The sequence below is a fragment of the Oryctolagus cuniculus genome, chromosome 6, assembly GCF_964237555.1.
Source record: "Oryctolagus cuniculus chromosome 6, mOryCun1.1, whole genome shotgun sequence".
Taxonomy (NCBI): Eukaryota; Metazoa; Chordata; class Mammalia; order Lagomorpha; family Leporidae; genus Oryctolagus; species Oryctolagus cuniculus.
The window spans coordinates 149,983,457-150,004,727 of NC_091437.1; the positions used below are offsets into that span (position 1 = coordinate 149,983,457).

The window sequence follows — 21,271 nt, forward strand, 5'->3', positions numbered from 1 at the left end:
CTTTGGTTCCACAAAGCTCCAAAATTCTGCAAGTTTTCTGGGGAAGGAACTGCACATGCTGGGACTCCTCTTCTCCACCAAAAGTTCCTGGTTTCTATCCCTAGAAGCAAGCTTTAAGAAATACTAAACTAAACCAGCATTCTGCTGCATTCCAACCTAAAAGAAGCTATAGAAATCAACTCACTTCTAAATGTCCACTGCTCTTGGAATCTTGCCTGGACAGATTTCTACTGCTTTCAAATGGATGAATTATTTATTTTACCCACATTTTCTATTAAAGGACAGCAGTGATGGATTTGATCATTCTAGGAACTAGTGACAGTTGTGTTGCCCACTCTTTCCCTCTCTGATATTTTGGAAATTTCTATTGCATACAGAGTATGTAGGAACAGATACTTTTTTTGCTTATAGGTTACCTGATACCAAAGAGCCACATTAAGACTTAATAGAGGGCTGGCACCACAGCTCACTAGGCTAATCCTCTGCCTGCGGCACTGGCACCCTGGGTTCTAGTCCCGGTTGGGGCACCAGTTCTGTCCCAGTTGCTCCTCTTCCAGTCCAGCTCTCTGCTATGGCCCAGGAAGGCAGTGGAGGATGGCCCAAGTGCTTGGGCCCTGCACCTGCATGAGAGACCAGGAGGAAGCACCTGGCTCCTGATTGGCGCAGCACGCTGGCCACAGTGCACCAGCTGTAGCGGCCCTTTGGGGGATGAACCAACGAAGAAAGACCTTTCTCTCTCTCTCTCACTGTCTAACTCTGCCTGTAAAAAAAAAAAAAAAAAAAAAAAAAAAAAAAAGACTTAGTAGAACAGTACATTTCTAATTAAGTGTAGTCACTGCAAAGAAACTTGAACCCATTCCTTGTGGACAGTTGTCCTTCGTATTGAAGGAAAGGAGAGTTATGAATACTTGATAGCCAAAAGTGATGGACTGTAATAGACAGCTAGTTGTCCCCTATGATGCCCTTCCTTTCTTCCAAAATTTGGTTACACCCAGTCATATAGAATGGAGACATACAAGCTTCTCTTTCAACTGAATTCACATGGCAATCTGGCAGGTAAGATGTCATGTGGCAACTTAAAAGCTGGGCAAGTCCTTTCCTTTACCTTCTAATACTTTCCTCCTGAGCAGAGTATGGATGTGATAGCTGTGAGTGAAGCAACCATATTAGATCATGAAACGATTGCGAATGAAAGCTATACATGATGAAGCAAGAGGAAGGGGACATGGGCCTCTGAGTACTCTCTGGAGTGGAACTATGACAGCCATCCTGGACAACATGCCGTAACAGCTTTACATGAGAAGTTAAGTATCTGTCTTGTTTCATCTACTACTATTTTTTTGGTTTTGTTACTTGCAGCTAAACCCAACTTAATTAGCAAAGTTCAGGGCAGCAAATCTCAAATTGTGAAGTCATTGTCTGCATTCACCTGCCTTTTTCATAATATACCAGAACATGATTAACCTTTTTCTCTCTAGTGACCTGCATCAACAGTGCAAAAGTGGTGGTGGATAAAGTCACCAGCATCTTAAAATGAATCAAGGTATTTGCAGTCATTGTAGTCCTCACTGTCACACATGTGCTATTGGGGGTGTGTGGGAGGGGTGGTTTCAATATCCTTATAAGGCAGTAAAAATCATTTATTTTAAATCTTGACTCTTAAGTAAATGGTTCTTTAAAAATAAATTCTGTATGAAGAAATAGAAAGTATAAAGTACTTCTGGGGATACAAGATATGACAGTTATCTTAAGAAAAGGTACTTGATGGCTGCAGAGACTCAAAATAATCCAGAGTGGCTACTCTGGTCTTTATCGAAAAGGAACACGGAGAACCTGGCACCCTCGTGGCTCCTAAGGATGGTCTGAAGCTGGGGTCCAGGCCTTCAAAAGCCTTAGAGGGGAGAGAGCAGGTTTCGGCGCCCCTTGTTGGCAAAAGGTTTGATGCTCCACCAATCTTACCTAAAGCTGCCAGAGAGGCTTTGGGAACTGTCAACAGAGCTACAGGAAAGTCCGTGAAGATGAATGGACCCCTCAAACAAAAACAGCCCAGCGCTGCCAAAAAGATAACCGAGAAAAACGTTAAAGCAAAAAACTCTGTTCCTGCCTCAGATGACACCTATCCAGAAATAGAAAATTTTTTTCCCTTCAATCCTCTAGATTTTGAGTTTTGACCTGCCTAAAGAGCACCAGATCGCACACCTCCCTTTGAACAGAATGCCTCTCATGATCCTCGATGAGGACAGAGAACTTGAGAAGCTGTTACAGCTGGGGCCCCCATGCCTGGGAAGATGGCTTCTGCACCCTGGGAGTCTGGTCTGTTGCCATCTCCTTCAAGCATCCTGTCAGCCTTAGATGTTGACTTGCCTGCCACCTGTGTGTTATGATATGGATATTTAAATTTCTTACTGCTTGGTAGTCCGCGTTTGTGTTAATAAAGCATTTCTTTCATGGAAGTTAAAAAAAAAGAAAAAGTACTTGCTGAGATTGTTTTGAGTTATGAGATAAACTTGGCATTTGACATTTTGTCACATATGAACAAAGTGAACTGTCACTTCAAAGAAAATGAACAGCATGTGTTGTCAATGATAAAGTTTAAGCTTTCAAGTGAAAATCACAATTTTGAAAAATATGTTTCTGCCATCTGAACTTGAGGCCTTTTCAACATTTAAATGGCTATTTTTATGTGGTGTTGGTCATGTTAAACATGATGTAATTTTTTTATGGTTAAGTGTATTAGTATTTGGAAGACCTGCTTAAGTGAATTAGTAGTTTCCAATGCCAACTGCATGACAGTGTAAAAGCATGCATGGGAAACAGTCTCAAAAAGCAGCAGAAACCAAGACTCTAATGTGCCTCAATGCAAAATTCCATTTATAAGAATTCAGATTCTACATTGCTAATAACCTTTCAGAAACTACCTCTCCTGTTTAGTTTTGGTACAGTATCCAACAATAAATACACAGTCATATGAAAAGGCTATTAAAGTGTTCCCCCTACTTTACAAATACACCTGTGTGGGGCTGAATTTACTTCAAACAAAACAACACTCAAACATTAAATTTGGAAACATGAGAAGCCAGCTTTCTTCAATTAAGCCAGATATTAAAGAAACCTTCAAAAATGTAAATTAATGGCACTATTGTAAGATTTTATTAAAAAATAATTCTCATAAAATATGTACATTTATGTTAACATAAAATTTGTTTATTGTCAGGGCTGGCGTTGCGGCATAATGGATAAAGCCACTGCCTGCAATGCTGGCATCCCATATGGGCGCCAGTTTGAGTTCCAGCTGTTCCACTTCCAGTCAAGGTCCCTGCTAATGCACCTGGGAAAGCAGTGGAAGATGGCCCAAGTCCTTGAGTCCCTGCACCTACATGAGACCCAGATGAAGCTCCTGGCTCCTGGCTTCAGCTTGGCCCATGATCGCAGTTGTGGCCATTTGGGGAGTGAAACAGCAGATGGAAGACCTCTCTAGCTCTCTCTCCCTCCTTCCCCCTCTCCCTCCTTTGAATAATGATGTAAATATCAAATGCTCCTTGGCAGAAGAAAGGTTTTCCACCTGAGAGAAAATCCTGGTGATGTCAGTAGTAGTGCTCACTCATCAAATAACCACTGATCACGTACCACGTGCCAGGTACTACACAGAGCATTAAGGGTAGAGAAGGAAGCAGCAAGACAGGTGAGATCTTATCTTTTATGGAGCTGACACACAGCCCACAGTCAAATCTTTTCCCCCTGATGAAGAGTGGGCTTTTCACCTGAGAGGGTATGGAGGTATAGATGAAAGATTAGAGGTGTTAACAATAATAGAATGAATTAAATTTAGATTTGCTCTCCTCCCCAATGGAGGTGGGAAAGAAAAAATGTCTGACATACATGCTTTTAAAATAACAGCATGGGTCATAAAATACATTCTGAAAACATTCTTCAGCCTGAGGTTGAGGTTGAGATAAAGAAGAAAAATAAGAAAGTCACACAAAAGGGCAAGAGACAGAAGAATCAACAGGCAGCAGAGGAAGAAAGGGGGAAGGGGAGGGGGTATTGGCAGGCAAGAAGAAAAAACTTTAAAGTATGTTAGTTTTCTTTGACTTAATTACCTCTTTTTTATTATTTTTTTATTTTTTATTTATTTATTTTTTTGACAGACAGAGTGGACAGTGAGAGAGAGGGACAGAGAGAAAGGTCTTCCTTTGCCGTTGGTTCACCCTCCAATGGCCGCCTTGGCCAGCGCGCTGCGGCCGGCGCACCGCGCTGATCCGATGGCAGGAGCCAGGAGCCAGGTGCTTCTCCTGGTCTCCCATGGGGTGCAGGGCCCAAGCACCTGGGCCATCCTCCACTGCACTCCCAGGCCACAGCAGAGAGCTGGCCTGGAAGAGGGGCAACCGGGACAGAATCCGGCGCCCCAACCGGGACTAGAACCCGGTGTGCCGGCGCCGCTAGGCGGAGGATTAGCCTAGTGAGCCTCGGCGCTGGCCTTAATTACCTCTTTTAAAACCCATTTATGTCTACCTCTTATGGTAAAGTATAATACAAATATATCAACTTCCATATTAGCAAACACCATCTTTTCTAAATTTCACAATTCTTACAGAAAATTGCTTTATCCTACAGTTTTTGAAGATTCCCCAGCTTGCCCCAAAAGTACTTCTGTTAACTCTTCAATCATCATTCCCACATTTCATTCATTTAAACAAAAAGTTTGACTTGGAGTTGTGGAGAAAAAATACCATCTCTCAATACTTACCCTAGCTTTTTAATCTTTACGCCAATAAAAAAATTTGTTCAATTTCATTCATGTCATTCACATTAGATATAATATGCCATATGAACACCAATACAAAATAAGATGTTTCATGGTTGCCAGTATCAATAGACCACAAAAGTCCAAAAACTTCAAACCTATTTATTACCCCAATTCTAAAAGTTGAACAAAGAAAAAACTAATTTCAGTGTTCACTACAACTTACTGTTTTGGTAAAAAATGAGTGATCTGTTAGTAATATTTCATTATGAGTACACAGAAAACCCTGAATTATTTGCTGATGGATTTTCCCCAGCTTTTTTGAGCTCCTGGATTGCTTCCTCATGTTTCTGGGCCATATCCTTCTATTGCTATTAGTAAATGTACAAGAGTACATGTTGATCAACATTTAAGTATTAACCTTTAGGTTTAATCCTGACATTAGCAATACAAAACAAACAAGAAAATGTTTTATAATTCATTTCAAAGTGAAATACATTTCATGTCTGAGATGTCCTTAACATCAATTTTCCATAACTTAGCACACCTTCTCTTCACAGGAATCTATATTTTTAACGCTCACTTCTTTCCAGGTCTTCTCTGACCACTCCACTTACTACCTCTGGTACTTTCTATGCCCTTTATCTTGTTCCATTTACTTCAATAGAACATGTCACGATCAGTCATAAAAAATAATTCAATGCCATTTTCTTTTTCTGTGTTCTCTTCTCTCACTGACACTCCCTAATGGCCCCCCAACACTCCCCGCCACACAATGTGCTTCATGAGGGTGGGGGTATTAGTTCCTAGCACGTAATATGCAATCAAAAACACTGAGCTTGGGGTTGGTGGTGTGGTGCAGCAGGTTAAGCCACGGCCTGCGAGGCCAGCATCCCATATCAGAATGCCAGTTTGAGTCTCAGTTGCTCTACTTATGATTCAGTGCATGATTAATGCACATGGGAAAGCCATGGAAGATGGCCCATGTGGCTGGGTCCCACCCTGCCAATCACGTGCGAGACCAAGATGGAGTTCCAGGCTCCTGGCTTTGGCTTGGAACTCCATCCAACCATTTGGGGAGTGAACCAGTGGATGGAAGATCTCTCTCTCTGTTTCTTCCTCTCTCTTTGCCACTCTGCCTTTCAAATAAGAAGCATAAATCAACACACACACACACACACACACAAACTTGTTACATGGATCTTGAATTACAAGAACAATTTCCTTAGGTTAGAGATGAGAAAATTACTCTACAAATGTGGAGGTAAAAAGGAACCTAAACAGGGAAAAAAGTGACAAAGTCCATATAACTGGTGTCCCCACTGCATGATTTAAGAACACAGACATGTGTTCTTTACACAGACATGCCAGAGCCAGTCTACTTGGTAGTGACATTGTGGACAAACTCACCTCTCCATGCCTCAATTTACCTGGTACAAAATAGGGATGATAACAGCACCAACTTACTGCTGCTATTAAGGTGATTACATTTGATAATGTGTGTAAAATACTACAGTGTATAGCATTAAGTACGTATTTAATAAAAGGGAGCTCATGCTAATATTACTATTCTTACTCTCATCATGACCATCATCAACTCACTCAGCCTCAATAGCCTGTTTTCTAATAGTTACATAAAAGTTTATGGTAAGATAAGCTATCTAGTTCTTAAGTCAATATAATTGAGAAATAATCATATTAAAGAGATAAAACAGTTACCAAAATGAGAACAGCAAAAAAGGGGAGGAAAATAAAAAACTATAAAAACTAGATTCTCAAGGTACTGTGTACAGCACAATAATAAAGTCCACAAAAAGATACTTAGCCACTAAGAAAAAAGTTATACTGCATTTAATATACTAAGGTGGTAAGAAAATATATAATTCTAAAAGTAGGAAGATTTACTTTATGCAGACTTTTGGTATAAAAGATAAACTTCCATTACCTTCCAAATTTATCTTCTATAGAAAAAAAAGTAAATGAGGCATTATTATATAAATAGCTTGGATATCTCTGCTGTAAGCACCATTACGGTGATTTATGCCTATCTCTTTATGTGAGATCTTTATGTGGGAACATTCTTCTTAAACACTCTGTCATGTTCTGTATCATGTGTGGATTTCAGAGAGAGAGCAGAGTTCCATTTACACTCTCAGTGACTTTGCTACTACCTTGTAACAAATCCGCAATTATCAATCCTATTTCCTTTAGTAAGAGTAACCAAGGTCCTCAGTAAGAAAATAAAATTTCAAAGTCAAAACCACATTTCAAACTTCTTAAAAGATTTCTTTTTGTTCAATTCCTTTGTAAAAACATTGGTCACCATTTAACATACAGTGGCAACAAAATGCACTCAATTCACATGCATCAAGAAGTCAATAAATCATAATACACAGAACACAAATTTCAAACAAACAGCACTAAAGTAGCTCATGTTGCATTTCACATTTCTAGTGCTCCTAAAAGAGAAATTAATATGAGAAACACAGATTCCAGTTTCAACCTCAAATAAGGTTCTGTGTGGCAAATAACATGAAACAATGATCATATGAAATCATTATCTGAAAGGGAGTCACTTTTTTTCAGAAATCACTTTGTGCAAAGCACCATACCGGAACAAATAATTTTTTTTGGAAAAAAAAATGTATACAAAGAACAGAAAGGTTCCATTTTTTTTGAAAATTTATTACCTGACTGATTCAAACTTTTATTATACCTATAAATTATCTTTCAATGTAAAGGTTATATATTCATGTTTTGACAACTTAAATAATTCTGTCGATAGTCACCTAAACTGATAGATTCTGTTAATAATAATGATAATTCTGCTAATAATAGGACTAGATTACTTTCAGGAGCAAAAAAAAATATTATTAATCAAAAGTCCTTTCTAAACTTTACAAGCAAAGTTCCTGGAATATGAGATTTAATTAAAAAAAAGAAAAGCACCATAATAAAATACTTCTAAAAAAACCAGAAAGGATTGCCAATCAATATATAAATTAGGAACAGAAGCATTTATATATTTACCAAAAAAAAAATTTGAAATAAGCACTCTATTCCTATTAATCTGAAACTTAAAAAAATTCTTTTTGGTATCTGTATATGATACAATTGGAAGAAACAAACTACTATTCTGTTTAACATGTCAAGTTTTACAATTTTGATTTAATCTGATGAGAAATGTCATACTATCTGTGCGTAAGAATGTTATATATTTATTTATACACTATATGATGTATTTTCTAGCCAAATAGTAAATATTAATCTCAATTTCTCTCCTCCATGATGCGTCTAATTATTCTGTTACAAGTAAGAGTAATTTTTAGCATATTTAACAGACCACATAATAAAAAATCATAAAGCTTCAGAAAATTAGAATTTATGAGTCTACATGGTTATATTTAAGTCAGATATACAAGACTAGAAACAAGTAGCTTTAACCAAGACTATGCTTTAAACACCAAAAAAAAAAAAAAAAAAAAAAAAAGGAAAACAACTGAAGGAAAGAATTTCTTCCTAATATAACTTTGACTAGACTATATTGCAAAAACAAAGAATACAAAATATTTAGTTTTCACTTCAAAAGAAATTATCCAGAAAAACGTACACTGAACAAAATACAAGATTAGGATTATGAACATGAAGTGTTTGGGCTCATTCCATTCAGATGAGAAGATAACATATTGTGAGGGAAAAAAATCCTTCTCAAACAATGATTTATATCTCATTCGTCTTTCAAACATCACTTCAACTTCAGCACTTAGACCATAAGCCTTCTTGACAGTTTCCATTTTACACTTCTCTAAAAATAAATACTTTAGCTTCCTAATTTCCAAGCATCACGTCAAATTCCTTAGTTCACCCTAATTCCATAACCTCCATTTAAAAGACTATAAAATAGTCATTGTCTTCCCTTCAGGAAATCAGAACCCACCATGAAATTATTCAAAACTGGGAGATTAAAGTAAGAAAATCAACCAAAAATAAGTATCCTCGTTAAAACATATGGTTTCATGTAGTACAGAAACTACACATATTTGTTCTTTCTGATTAACCCCGGGCCCTTCAGACAGTACAGTCAGAAAACTGAGTTATACATACATAAAATCTGCATCCATTTTGAAAAGATGTGAGAGTTAAGAAAATGACTGAATTTTATGATTGCAAATGTTTACTGTGAAACAGTACAAAATTGATGGTGCCAAAAAGAGAGTAAAAAAATCTTTAACTGATATTAAACATCTCAAGTAATCTGGAAAAATCCTAAATTTGAATTGTAACTATTAGGGAACAACAACATCAACAAAAGCTTCCATGCAAGTAGGCATGTTAAGTAACAGATAGGCAAACCCCAAGTCAATATAGTACATCAATGACCAATACTTAAATAATATTGTGATAGATAAAGAAAGAAGAAAAGATAAGATGTTGACTGCTGCTGATGAAAAGGCATTTCAACAATTTACACAAATGCTACTAAACAGTTTTTTTTTAAAAAGATGTCCTAAGAAGACCAAGCCACAATAAGTTAGTGTTCCATAACACATGCTGAATTATTTGATCCCGTATCTATACACTGTTACTGTCTGAACTCCTAAATGTTGTGACAGTATATTTAATAACTGAGGTACATTAGTTTACATCTTCCTATAGGTATTCTAAGAGGATTCATTTTTCTTTTCCAGTTTTTCATCTTCTTCACCTCCTCCAAAGAAAATCAAAGGAAACATTCCTAGAATGCAGCCAATAGTCACCCCAACAGCTTTGCCCTAAGGAAACAAAAGAGAACATTTTCAAAAGTTACTATATCCCTGAAAGAGGTATCCTTGCCTAAGTATAATAATAGGCAATGGTTATAACATTCAACTACAACTTCGTTTCATTACAGTAACAAATATAAAAAATACTATAAAAATATCTTAGAATATTTAAAATTCAAAGCAACCAGCACAATTTTTAATTGTCAAAAAAGAATCGAAGAAACTTTCAGACAGAAAAACACTTTTCTTCTTAAATTTTTATTTATTTGAGAGACAGAAAGCTCCTATGCACTAGCTTACCCCTAAAAGCCCAACACAGCCTGGGTTGGGTCAGGCCACCCCAAACCAGGAGTCAGAAATTCAGTCCATGTCTTTCAAGTGGGTGACAGGGGTCCTTTCACTTGAGCCATCAACTGCTGCCTCCCAGGGTCTGCATTAGCCAGCAGCTAGAATTGGGAGTGCAAGTGGGAATCAAACCCAGACACTCTGATATGAGATGCAGGTAATCCCAACCCAGTGCCTTAACCACTAGGGAAAATGCCTACCCCAGGAAAACATTAAAAAAAAAACCTGTATATTTTTATTAATGTCAGAAGGAAGGAAGAAAGACAGGGGAACAAAAATCTCAGTATCTGTTCTCAATATATTTAGGTTAGCTAGCCCTTGAATGTATTACTTATCAATATTTATTTCTAGGTGTATCTATATGTAGATATAAACATTATGTAAGCATAATTTTTTTCTGCCTCACTCCACCCCCTATAGTCACACTTTCTAATAAACTTCCAAACTGTTGCATAAACTTAATCTGACTTCTATATTCTACTCAGTCTATAGGTCCATATTCTACTTAATGTTCTCCTTATCATAAAAAGGCACTGCTACTTTTCTAGCATTTTAAGTAAATAACAATAAGCATTTCTGTGTGCAGCTCTTCACCAATGATTTAAAAAATCAAGTAATATTAGTATTTTTGCATCTTTCTAAGACAGTCCATGCTGTCCACATTGACAACACTACAGATACATACAAACCAATTTCAATATGTGTATTTACACACTACATTTTCTGAAACCTCACTTAACATTATGAAAATGTTCTTTTTTTATTTTTGTAAACGATTTTTAAGATTTGTATTACCTCGATGAGTATCACGTTTAGACAGTTTTCAATTAAGTTTCATGTTATCATATATACATTTTGAATACCTACTATGTGCTGAGCTCTGTGCTGGGTATACTAGGCAGATAGGAACTAATCAGATGCTGTCTGTTTCTCTTCTCTAAGACCTTCCGGTTAGGTAAACAAAGACAAAATTAATTATTACATATTACAGATCATGAATAAAATATCTTCTCCTATAAACTGCCCACCTAGCTATCAGATCCTATACTTTTTTTCCCAGTAAATTTCAATATTAGACATTAATATTTTGGAAATAACTTTTTAAAATTTTTTCAACTGTTATTCTGGGGAGTTTATGTCATCAATATTGGTGTTTATAGTAGTATGCCCATGCTTTAATTTAATAGCTAAATCTGTCATTTTCATTACATGAAAATTTTAAAAGCATCACTCCTCCAGAATTATAACTAGCAGACATTTTCTTCATTCTAGGTGTTGGTAGAGTTAATCCTAGATTCTGATTTTGACCTCAATATTTGTATTCAATGATTCATTCCTAGAAAGCCTATATTGCGTTTTAGACTTCTAACTTCCCCACATACACGAAATGACCATTGCCAATAGGTTCCACTTCCACTTCCATCCATTCTATGAAAATGCTGGTTACCATTATCCATAGCAACCAAGACATTCCTCCCCCTCACTGATAAAATTATCTCAAGGAGATAAAAGATCAGTAGGGCAGGGAGGGAGGAAAGAAATTATATCCTTTTCATTCTCCCTGATCTAGGACCTGAGATTATTTTTCTATTGTTAAAAAAAGTGATTTATATATTATTATTAGGTCTTATGATATTCTTGGTCTTACATTGGGGCAAATCTGAGAACTTGAGTCCATCTATAATATCATCCTATAAGAAAATATTTTCCAGATTTCAAATAACCAAATTGCTAATGAGGTTTTTTAAATACAACCTATGCCCATTAGAACCTGAATGTGCATTTGTATATATTCTGAGTAAATTTCAGAGTTGGTCTATGTCAGGAATAGACAGCTGATCACAACTTTAAAAGCCTCAGTTTGAATGTAATCAAAACACTATGTCATTCACAGTAAAAGATTTGATCCTAGCCTAAAACAGGGAGCGTCAACAACTAAGCAGCAGTCACTGCTTTGCTTTACTGCAGGGGGCTTTCTCAAAGAACACAAACACACATACACTATAAATACTAGTGGAGTAACCGAGGTGTTTTCGCCATACACGAAGGGAAATGAGCCTATTATTAATATATAAAGAAAATAAAATTACCAATTCTATAAGGAGAGATCCAAGGAAAATAAACTCTCTTGAACCCAACTTCAACACTAAAATTTTCAGCCAAACTGCTAGAATGTTAGAATATCCGTATTCACCCATGACTCTGACTGACATCTGCTACCTGGTCTCACTTCAATTGCACGATAGGGACACATAAAATAAAAGGAAGGGTCCAAAAGAATAGTCTATTTCTTATTTATTTATTTGAGAGGGAGGGAGGCAGGCAGAGAGAGAGTGAATGAGAGAAAGAGTGAGAGAAATGCCTGTCTCCATCTGCTGGTTTACTCCACAAATGCCCATAATGTCTGGAATCAAAGCCAAAGCCAGGAGCTAGGAGTACAATCCAGTTCTCCCATGCTGATGGCAGGAACCCGATCACTTGAACCAACACCACTGCCTCTCAGAGTCTGCACTGGTGGGAAACTGCAGTCAGGAACTGGAGCTGGGAATCAAACCCGGGTACTCCAAAATCAGACGCAAGTGTCTGAAACCACAAGGCCCAATGCCCATTTCTAACATTTTATTTTCTTAAAAGCCTTTTACACTTTATAAAGTAAAAACTGTAAGCAAACAGGCCCTCATTTTGCTTCTATAATCTCCTACATTTCAATTGAAAACTAAACATTTCCTAGTTCAGTAGTGATCCTTTAACACTCATATTTAAAGGATAATTACTGTGAATTAAAGATATGAAAAAGTAATAATCCAAATGTTCTCATTTAATAAAAATAAACATTAACTGTTACCACTAGCAACCCAAAAGCAACAAAAGAAACTCAGAACTGAAAAATAATGCCTAAAACAATGAACTTTAATAATGTTTACTATGAATGATTAAAACAAAATATAAAGTATTATAGTATGACGTCCAAAATGTTCTATTTAGGAATACCTGTTCTTAGTTTAAATTTTGCAGTAGACATTTAAAGTAATGAATGATAATTTCATTCTAGCTATGAATATCATACAGTTTATATGTTAATATTTTTCACATATAAATTCTTACTCCCAATAAACAAATTAGCTTTAATATCTGTAGTATACAACAAATTCAATTTAACTTAAATACATTAATTTTATATTTTACATTTCTTCTTTACCTCCCATTGATCCACTGCCATTTGTTTTTCCGTATCCCATCAGACCAAAGAAACAAAGAAATCGCTCAGAAATTATCACCATTGAGCAAATACAATCACTGCTTCTTATCTACAAGAGACTGCTTCCAGAACCCATCCTCCACCCCCACAGATACCAAAATGTGAAGATATTAAAATCTCTTCTGCAAAATATTGTAGCATGTACATATAACCAGCACATAGCCTCTTGTTCATTTTAATAATCCCTAGCTAATTTATTTTTTTAAATATCTATTTCATTTATTTTGAAAGAGTTACAGAAAGAGAGGTAGAGACAGAGAGAAAGAATCTTTCATCTCATCCACAGATGGTCTTAACAGTGAGTGCTGGGATAGGCCGAAGCCAGGAGCTTCAGAGTCTTCCATGTGGGCAGCAGGGAATCAAACACTTTGGCCATCCTCCACTGCTGTACCAGGCCATTAGCAGAGAGCTGGATCAGAAGTAGAACAGCCAGGATACAAACCGGTGCCCATACGGGATGCTGGCATTGCAGGCGATGGCATTACCTGTTATATCACAAAGTCAGTCCCTCTAGCTAACATTTTTTTTTTTTTTTTTGATTGGCAGAGTGGACAGTGAGAGAGAGAGACAGAGAGAAAGGTCTTCCTTTTCCGTTGGTTCACCCCCACAATGGCCGCCGTGGCCAGCGCGCTGTGGCCAGCGCACCACGCTGATCCGATGGCAGGAGCCAGGTGCTTCTCCTGGTCTCCCATGGGGTGCAGGGCCCAAGGACTTGGGCCATCCTCCAGTGCACTTCCAGGCCACAGCAGAGAGCTGGACTGGAAGAGTAGCAACCGGGACAGAATCCAAGAATCCGGCGTCCCGACCAGGACTAGAACCCAAAGTGCTGGCGCCGCAGGTGAAGGATTAGCCTATTGAACCTCGGCACTGGCCCTCTAGCTAACTTATAATACAAAATAATGCAAATGCTATGTAAATATTTGTTATACTGTATTGTTTAGGGAATGAGGACGGGGGGAAATTTTTGTATCTGTCAGTACAGATGCAATTATTTTAAAAATATTAGCAATCCACGGTTGTTGTAATCCATGAATAGAGAGAAATGATTGTAGATACCAAATTGAAAAACAAAAACAAAAACAAAAACAAATCTTTTCATTATGTTCTTAGAACTGTATCTACAGGGGCTAGCACTGTAGCCTAAAGGTAAAGCTACCACCTGCAGTGCCGGCATCCCATAAGGGCGCCGGTTTGTATCCTGGCTGCTCCACTTCTGATCCAGCTCTCTGCTACGGCCTGGGAAAGCAGTAGAAGATGGCCCAAGTGCTTGGGCCCCTGCACCGGCATGGGAGACTGGAAGAAGCTCCTGGCTCCTGGCTTCGGATCAGCTTAGCTCTAGCCATTGCGGCCAATTGGAGAGTGAACCAGGGGATGGAAGACCTCTCTCTCTCTCTCTGCCTCACTTTCTCTCTGTGTGTAACTCTGACTTTCAAATAAATAAATAAATCTTCAAAAAAAAAAAAAAAGAATTGTATCTACAAATCACATTGAATCTCTTAAAAACTAATTAACAGTAAAATTTAAAAACTGCAAAAAAAAAAAACTTCTCAGACACCAGACTTGATTTCTTTATGGGAAGAGAAAATGATTAGCACTCACTGCCCCCCCCCCCCCCTATTTTTTTTGACAGGCAGAATGGACAGTGAGAGAGAGAAAGAGACAGAGAGAAAGGTCTTCCTTTTGCCGTTGGTTCATCCTCCAATGGCCGCCGCACTGCAGCCGGTGCATCGCCCTGATCTGAAGGCAGGAGCCAGGTGCTTCTCCTGGTCTCCCATGCGGGTGCAGGGCCCAAGAACTTGAGCCATCTTCCACTGCACTCCTGGGCCATAGCAGAGAGCTGGCCTGGAAGAGGGGCAACCGGGACAGAATCTGGCGCCCCGACCGGGACTAGAACCTGGTGTGCCAGCGCCGCAGGTGGAGGATTAGCCTATTGAGCCATGGCACCGGCCACTCACTACCCCTTAAAACTTTCCTTGCAGGCTTCCATAATACCATGAGCTCTTAGTTTTTCTCTAGAGTTCTATTATTCTGTACATTTCTCTAGCACGTAACAAATACTGCTTAATATTAATTGAATTATACATGTAACTTGAGTATTTAAAAGACAAGTATACCTACAAAAAATACTTAGAAAAAATAAGCAATCAATAAATACAATAGTTTTTCTGAAACTGCTAAGACCCAGACAATTTTTGTTAAAACTCCACTCAAGGAGCTGGCGTTGTAGCACACTTAATTAAGCCATAGCCTGTGACGCTGGCATCCCATGAGCACCCAACTGTTCAAGACCCAGCTGATCCACTTCTGATCCAGCTCCCTGCTAATGTGCCCGAGAAAGCAGAAGATCGTCCAAGTGCTTGGGTCCCTGCCACCTACGTGGAAGACCAGAGGATGGTTTTTCTTTTTTTTCTCTCTCTCTCTTCTGTAACTCTTTCAAATAAATTATCTTTCAAAACAAATCCACTAAAATCAAATTTCATCTCAAATTCTCAAAGGTCTAACTACACAGTATCTTGCTCTGAGTAACCAAAGTTATCATCATAAACCATAGAAGTTACTTACCAAATGTGTACTAACACGTGTTTGCCACATGTCAACTTGCTTTGGTGTGAGATCAGGAATTGACAGGCCTAACCTAGAAGCCAAAGCTTCAACATAGCCTGCAAGTCTTTAAAAAAAAAAAGAGAGCGAGAGAGAGAACAGAACATAGATGGAAAAGAAATGTGCAAATGTTAGTAAAAAAACAGGTAGTAAAAAACAATTACCACAAAAACAAAAGTGATACTTTTATATCTGTGCTTCATCCTCTAGAAGTGGTATAAACATTTTTATAACTGTTTTATTGTGCATAAAATATCCAGTTTAAAAGTACTTTCATATTAATATATTTAATATACACAGAAATTGACATAGACAATTATTCTCTATCATTAAAGTATCAATAAGGTATGTGAAATTTTTTCATAAATAATTATGACTACCACACTTATTCCAAATTCAAAGCAAAGCACTCTAGCGTATGATATAAATTAGTAACAGTTCTTTGAAAGCAAAGGTTTTCAAAATTCATCTGCTTGCTCTACTAAGAAACAGTCTCAAATTTTCACAGCAATCTTAAGGACTTCATCAATGCTAAGCTGCCATCACCTATTGGATGCAATCTCATTCTATGAGCTATAAGGTAGAAAAACATTTACCAGTTAAACTATTTATATCAATCATAAGACAGATATGTCAGATATCAAAATTTTTATAAATATGTATCTAAGAATCCACAAAATATGTTATTTGTTATTGAAAGACAACCAAAAGATCCAGTCTACCATTGATGGGCATTTAGATTGGTTCCAGGTCTTGGCTATTGTGAATTGTGCTGCAATAAACATTAGGGTGCAGACCGCTTTTTTGTTTATCAATTTAAACTCCTTTGGGTAAATTCCAAGGAGTGGGATGGCTGGGTCGAACGGTAGGGTTATATTCAGGTTTCTGAGGAATCTCCAGACTGATTTCCATAGTGGCTTGACCAGTTTGCATTCCCACCAACAGTGGGTTAGTGTCCCTTTTTCCCCACATCCTCGCCAGCATCTGTTGTTGGTAGATTTCTGTATGTGAGCCATTCTAACCGGGGTGAGGTGAAACCTCATTGTGCTTTTGATTTGCATTTCCCTGATTGCTAGTGACCTTGAACATTTTTTCATGTGCCTGTTGGCCATTTGGATTTCCTCTTTTGAAAAATGTCTATTGAAGTCCTTGGCCCATCTCTTAAGTGGGTTGTTGGTTTTGTTTTTGTGGAGTTTCTTGATCTCTTTGTAGATTCTGGTTATTAACCCTTTATCTGTTGCATAGTTTGCAAATATTTTTTCCCATTCTGTCGGTTGTCTCGTCACTCTCCTGACTGTTTCTTTTGCAGTACAGAAACTTCTCAATTTGATGCAATCCCAATAGTTGATTTTGGCTTTGACTGTCTGTGCCTCCCGGGTCTTTTCCAGAAATTCTTTGCCTGTGCCAATATCTTGAAGGGTTTCTCCAATGTTCTCTAATAACTTAATGGTGTCAGGACGTAGATTTAGGTCTTTAATCCACGTTGAGTGGATTTTTGTGTATAGGGAGGTGCCTTTCTCTGAAGGGAGGAGAGAACCTCCACTTTGACTATGACCGTGTCTAAACAAGATAAGAGTCGGAGAACTCAAGGGGCTTCCATAGCCTTGGAAACTCATGACTGGTGCATAGGGAGATTACTGATGCCATAAACAGGAGTGTCAATTTGTAAAGTCAACAACAGGAGTCACTGTGCACTTACTCCTCATGTAGGATCTCTGTCCTTAATGTGCTGTACACTGAGGCTTAATGCTATAACGAGTACTCAAACAGTATATTTCACTTTGTGTTTCTATGGGGGTGCAAACGATTGAAATCTTTACTTAATGTACACTAAACTGATCTTCTGTAAAAAAAAAAAAAAAAAAAAAAAAGAAATTATCAATTCCCAACTTGACTCTCACTGGGATTAAACATGACAATAGGTCTGATCTGATTTCATCATCATTTAAAAAATCATCTATTATTTTTCACTTTATGTTTCTGTGTGGGAGCAAACTGTTGAAATCCTTACTTAAGGTATACTAAGCTGATCTTCTGTATATTAAGATAATCGAAAATGAATCTTGATGTGAATGGAAGGGGAGAGGGAGTGGGAAAGGGGAGGGTTGTTGGTGGGAGGGACGGTATGGGGGGGGAAGCCATTGTAACCCATGAGTCGTACTTTGGAAATTTATATTCATTAAATAAAAGATAAAAAAAAAAAAGAAAGTATATTAAAGAGAAAAAAAAAAAAAAAAAGAAAGACAACCAAAAGAGATTTTTTTAAAAGGGCAGGGAGAAATAGTTCTTATAAATATCAAGACACCCAAGAAAATCATCTCTAAAAAAGACTGTTTAATAAATGTAATGTGTATGAGCAAAGTAACATTTTGAGATTGGATTACTGTTTATAGACCTTCTCTATTCTCTTGAGGGGCAGGTTTTTCTACATATTACTTGTTGAATATTTTATTTAGTGGAGGGTTAAGCATGTGATTATAAAGTAAACTGAAAGTGTGTCATTGTAAAAATTAAAAGAAATTAAGAAAGGAAGGAGAAGGCAGGGTAGGGATGAGGGAGGGAGGCAGGGAGGGTTGGGTGGAAATTATCATCATGACCTTAAAACTGTTTATATTAAATATATGAAATTCAATCCCCTTATAATTTTTATAAATAAAAAATAAAACAATGTGAATTAATGCTATAACTAGTACTCAAACAGTATTTTACACTTTGTGTTTCTGTGTGGGTGGAAACTGTTGAAATCTTTACTTAATATATAAGTAATCTTTACTTAATATATGTACTTAATCTTCACTTACTATATATATAATCTTTACTTAATATATCTATAATATAATCTTTACTTAATATTTATTAAGTAAATATATTATTACTAATAAACATATTGTTTACTTAATATATTAAGTAAAGATTATATTGTATGTAATATATTAAGTAAATATATTATTTACTTAATAAATCTTTACTTAATATATGCTTAATATATATATGTTGAAATCTTTACTTAATATATAAATTGATCTTCTGTATATAAAGATAATTGAAAATGAATCTTTTTCTTTTTTTTTTTTTGACAGGCAGAGTGGACAGTGAGAGAGAGAGAGACAGAGAGAAAGGTCTTCCTTTTCCATTGATTCACCCCCCGATGGCCGCTGTGGCCAGTGCACCGCACTGATCCGAAGGCAGGAGCCAGGTGCTTCTCTGGTCTCCCATGCAGGTGCAGGGACCAAGGATTTGGGCCATCCTCCACTGCACTCCCTGGCCATAGCAGAGAGCTGGACTGGAAGAGGAGCAACCAGGACAGAATCTCGCACCCCGACTGAGACTAGAACCCGGGGTGCTGGCGCCGCACCGCAGGCAGAGGATTAGCCTATTGAGCTATGGTGGCGCTGGCCGAAAATGAATCTTGATATGATATGAATGAAATGGGAGAGGGAGTGGGAAATGGGAGGGTTGCAGGTAGGAGGGAAGTTATGGGGGAGGCAAAAGCCACTGTAATCCAAAAGCTGTACTTTGGAAATTTATATTTATTCAATAAAAGTTAAAAAAATAATAATGAAAATTAAAAACAAATGTCTTTAAAATCTATTGGATCACTTGGTTATGTTAAATGTAACAAAAAGCTATACACTAGCTATAATATTATCATTATTAACCTTAAAGTTGGAAACTGGGAAATGGAATATTTAAGAGTTTATATCAAGATAGTTAAATCACAAATAGCAGAAATACAAAATTGCTGCCATGGCCCTACAGCTGCGATACTTTATTTTTAACAGAAGCTTTTGCTCCAAGCACTAGTACAGAAGTGCCTTATAAAGGGTTATATTACTTATAAATCTGGATCCCTGCCACCCATATGGGAGACTTAGATTGAGTTTCCAGCTCTTGGCTTAAGCCTGGCCCAGTCCCAGCCATTGTAGGCATTTGGGGACTGAATTGGTGGGTAGGAGCTCTGTCTCTGTCCCTCTGTCTCTCTCTCTCTGTTCCTCTGCCTCTCAAACTTAAAAAAAAAAAAAAAAAAAAAAAAAAAAAGTTCTAGACTGTAAGGAAAAATAAGCATATCTTTTTTTCTTTTTTTTTAATAGAAAACTGTTACTTAATAAATATAAATTTCGAAAGTACAGCTTTTGGATTATAGTGGTTCTTCCCCCCATAACCGCCCTCCCACTCACAAACCATCCCATCTCCTACTACCTCTCCCATCCCATTCTTCATTAAGATTCATTTTTAATTATCTTTATACACAGAAGATCAACTCTGTACTAGTAAAGATTTCAACAGTTTGCACCCACACAGACATACAAAGTATAAAGTACTGTTTGAAGACTAGTTTTACTGTTAATTCTCATAGTACAACACATTAAGGACAGAGATCCTACATGGGGAGCAAGTGCACAGTGACTCCTGTTGTTGATTTAACAATTGACACTCTTATTTATGACGTCAGTAATCACCCAAGGCTCTTGTCATGAGCTGCCAAGGTTATGAAAGCCTCTTGAGTTCACCAACTCCAACCTTATTTAGACAAGGCCATAGTCAAAGTGGAAGTTCTCTCCTCCCTTCAGAGAAAGGTACCTCCTTCTTTGATGGCCCGTTCTTTCCACTGGGATCTCACTTTAAAAATCTTTCATTTAGGTCATTTTTTGCCATACTGTCTTGGCTTCCCATGCCTGAAATACTCTCATGGGCTTTTTAGCCGGATCCGAATGCCTTAAGGGCTGATTCTGAGGCCAGAGTAGCATCTCTTTTTTTTATACTTCTCAAAGGAAAATGGAGAAAATAAAGTAATACAAGATATAAATGCACAAATTAAAAAATGAATGGACCTACCCGAGTCCAGCTAAATCTGACACAAGATTTCCCAAAGCAGCAGCTAAAATTTAAAAACAGGTAAGTAGATTATTGCATAGAAGTCAGAAAAATCATTTTCAATACACCACTATGTAATCAATAGAGCAGTAGTCTGAAAGAATCACATTTCTCAAGCTGCAACAACATCCAAAGTAACTCACTGGATAGTTCTCAAACTCAAGATTTCAAAATAGAAAACAATTCTACAATTCTGAAATTATAATGTTCTTCTTCCATTAGGTAATACGTTTTTCTATTATAGCAGCCAGTTTTTATTTAAGTTTCAATATGAAAACACGCTATTTCAATATGAAGAAAGTATCTTTTAGCTGTATCATCATATATTTGTTTAGGGGAATTTGGCTATTTGGAATTAAACCATAAAGCCATACATATAGCACTGAAATTCAACAAAGTCAAGAAGACAAACTTCCTTCTTTAACTCATTGACCACAGGCTTTCTGCACAGTAAACACAACTATTTCCAAATTTCACCATCATGAAAAATAAAGTACTAATTAAGGGTGAGAAGGAGATAGCTTTTCAATCTTGTATTTTGTTATTTGATTTTTTTCCATCCAACTGAAAAATAAATTATTTAATGGAGACAAAGGGTAAAAAAGATTTGGGAATAACACTGAATTATCAGAAAAATTTGCTTTAAAAGTCAATATACCATTGTGGGGCCAACACTGTACCATA

The 21,271-nt window shown here is 37.1% G+C and overlaps 1 protein-coding gene and 1 pseudogene across 6 annotated transcripts in view; one reads left to right on the forward strand and one right to left on the reverse strand.

Annotated features, from left to right (window-relative positions):
* The window catches only part of TMEM65 (transmembrane protein 65), a 121,274-nt gene that overhangs the window by 45,364 nt on the left and 54,639 nt on the right, over positions 1 to 21,271 (reverse strand). For 3 of the 6 annotated variants that reach the window (XM_051844810.2, XM_051844811.2, XM_051844813.2), the window contains 3 exons: positions 20,549 to 20,591; positions 15,674 to 15,779; positions 7,010 to 9,516 (listed from right to left, as the gene is read on the reverse strand). In XM_051844810.2, the coding sequence (XP_051700770.1) occupies positions 9,406 to 9,516; positions 15,674 to 15,779; positions 20,549 to 20,591 (260 nt within the window). In that variant the 3' untranslated portion in view covers positions 7,010 to 9,405. Of the gene's footprint in view, positions 1 to 7,009; positions 9,517 to 10,719; positions 10,797 to 15,673; positions 15,780 to 20,548; positions 20,592 to 21,271 lie in introns of those variants that run through there. The other 3 variants (XM_051844812.2, XM_070075478.1, XM_070075477.1) reach the window with 2 other exon arrangements.
* Positions 1,174 to 2,459, forward strand: LOC100352146 (securin-like; annotated as a pseudogene).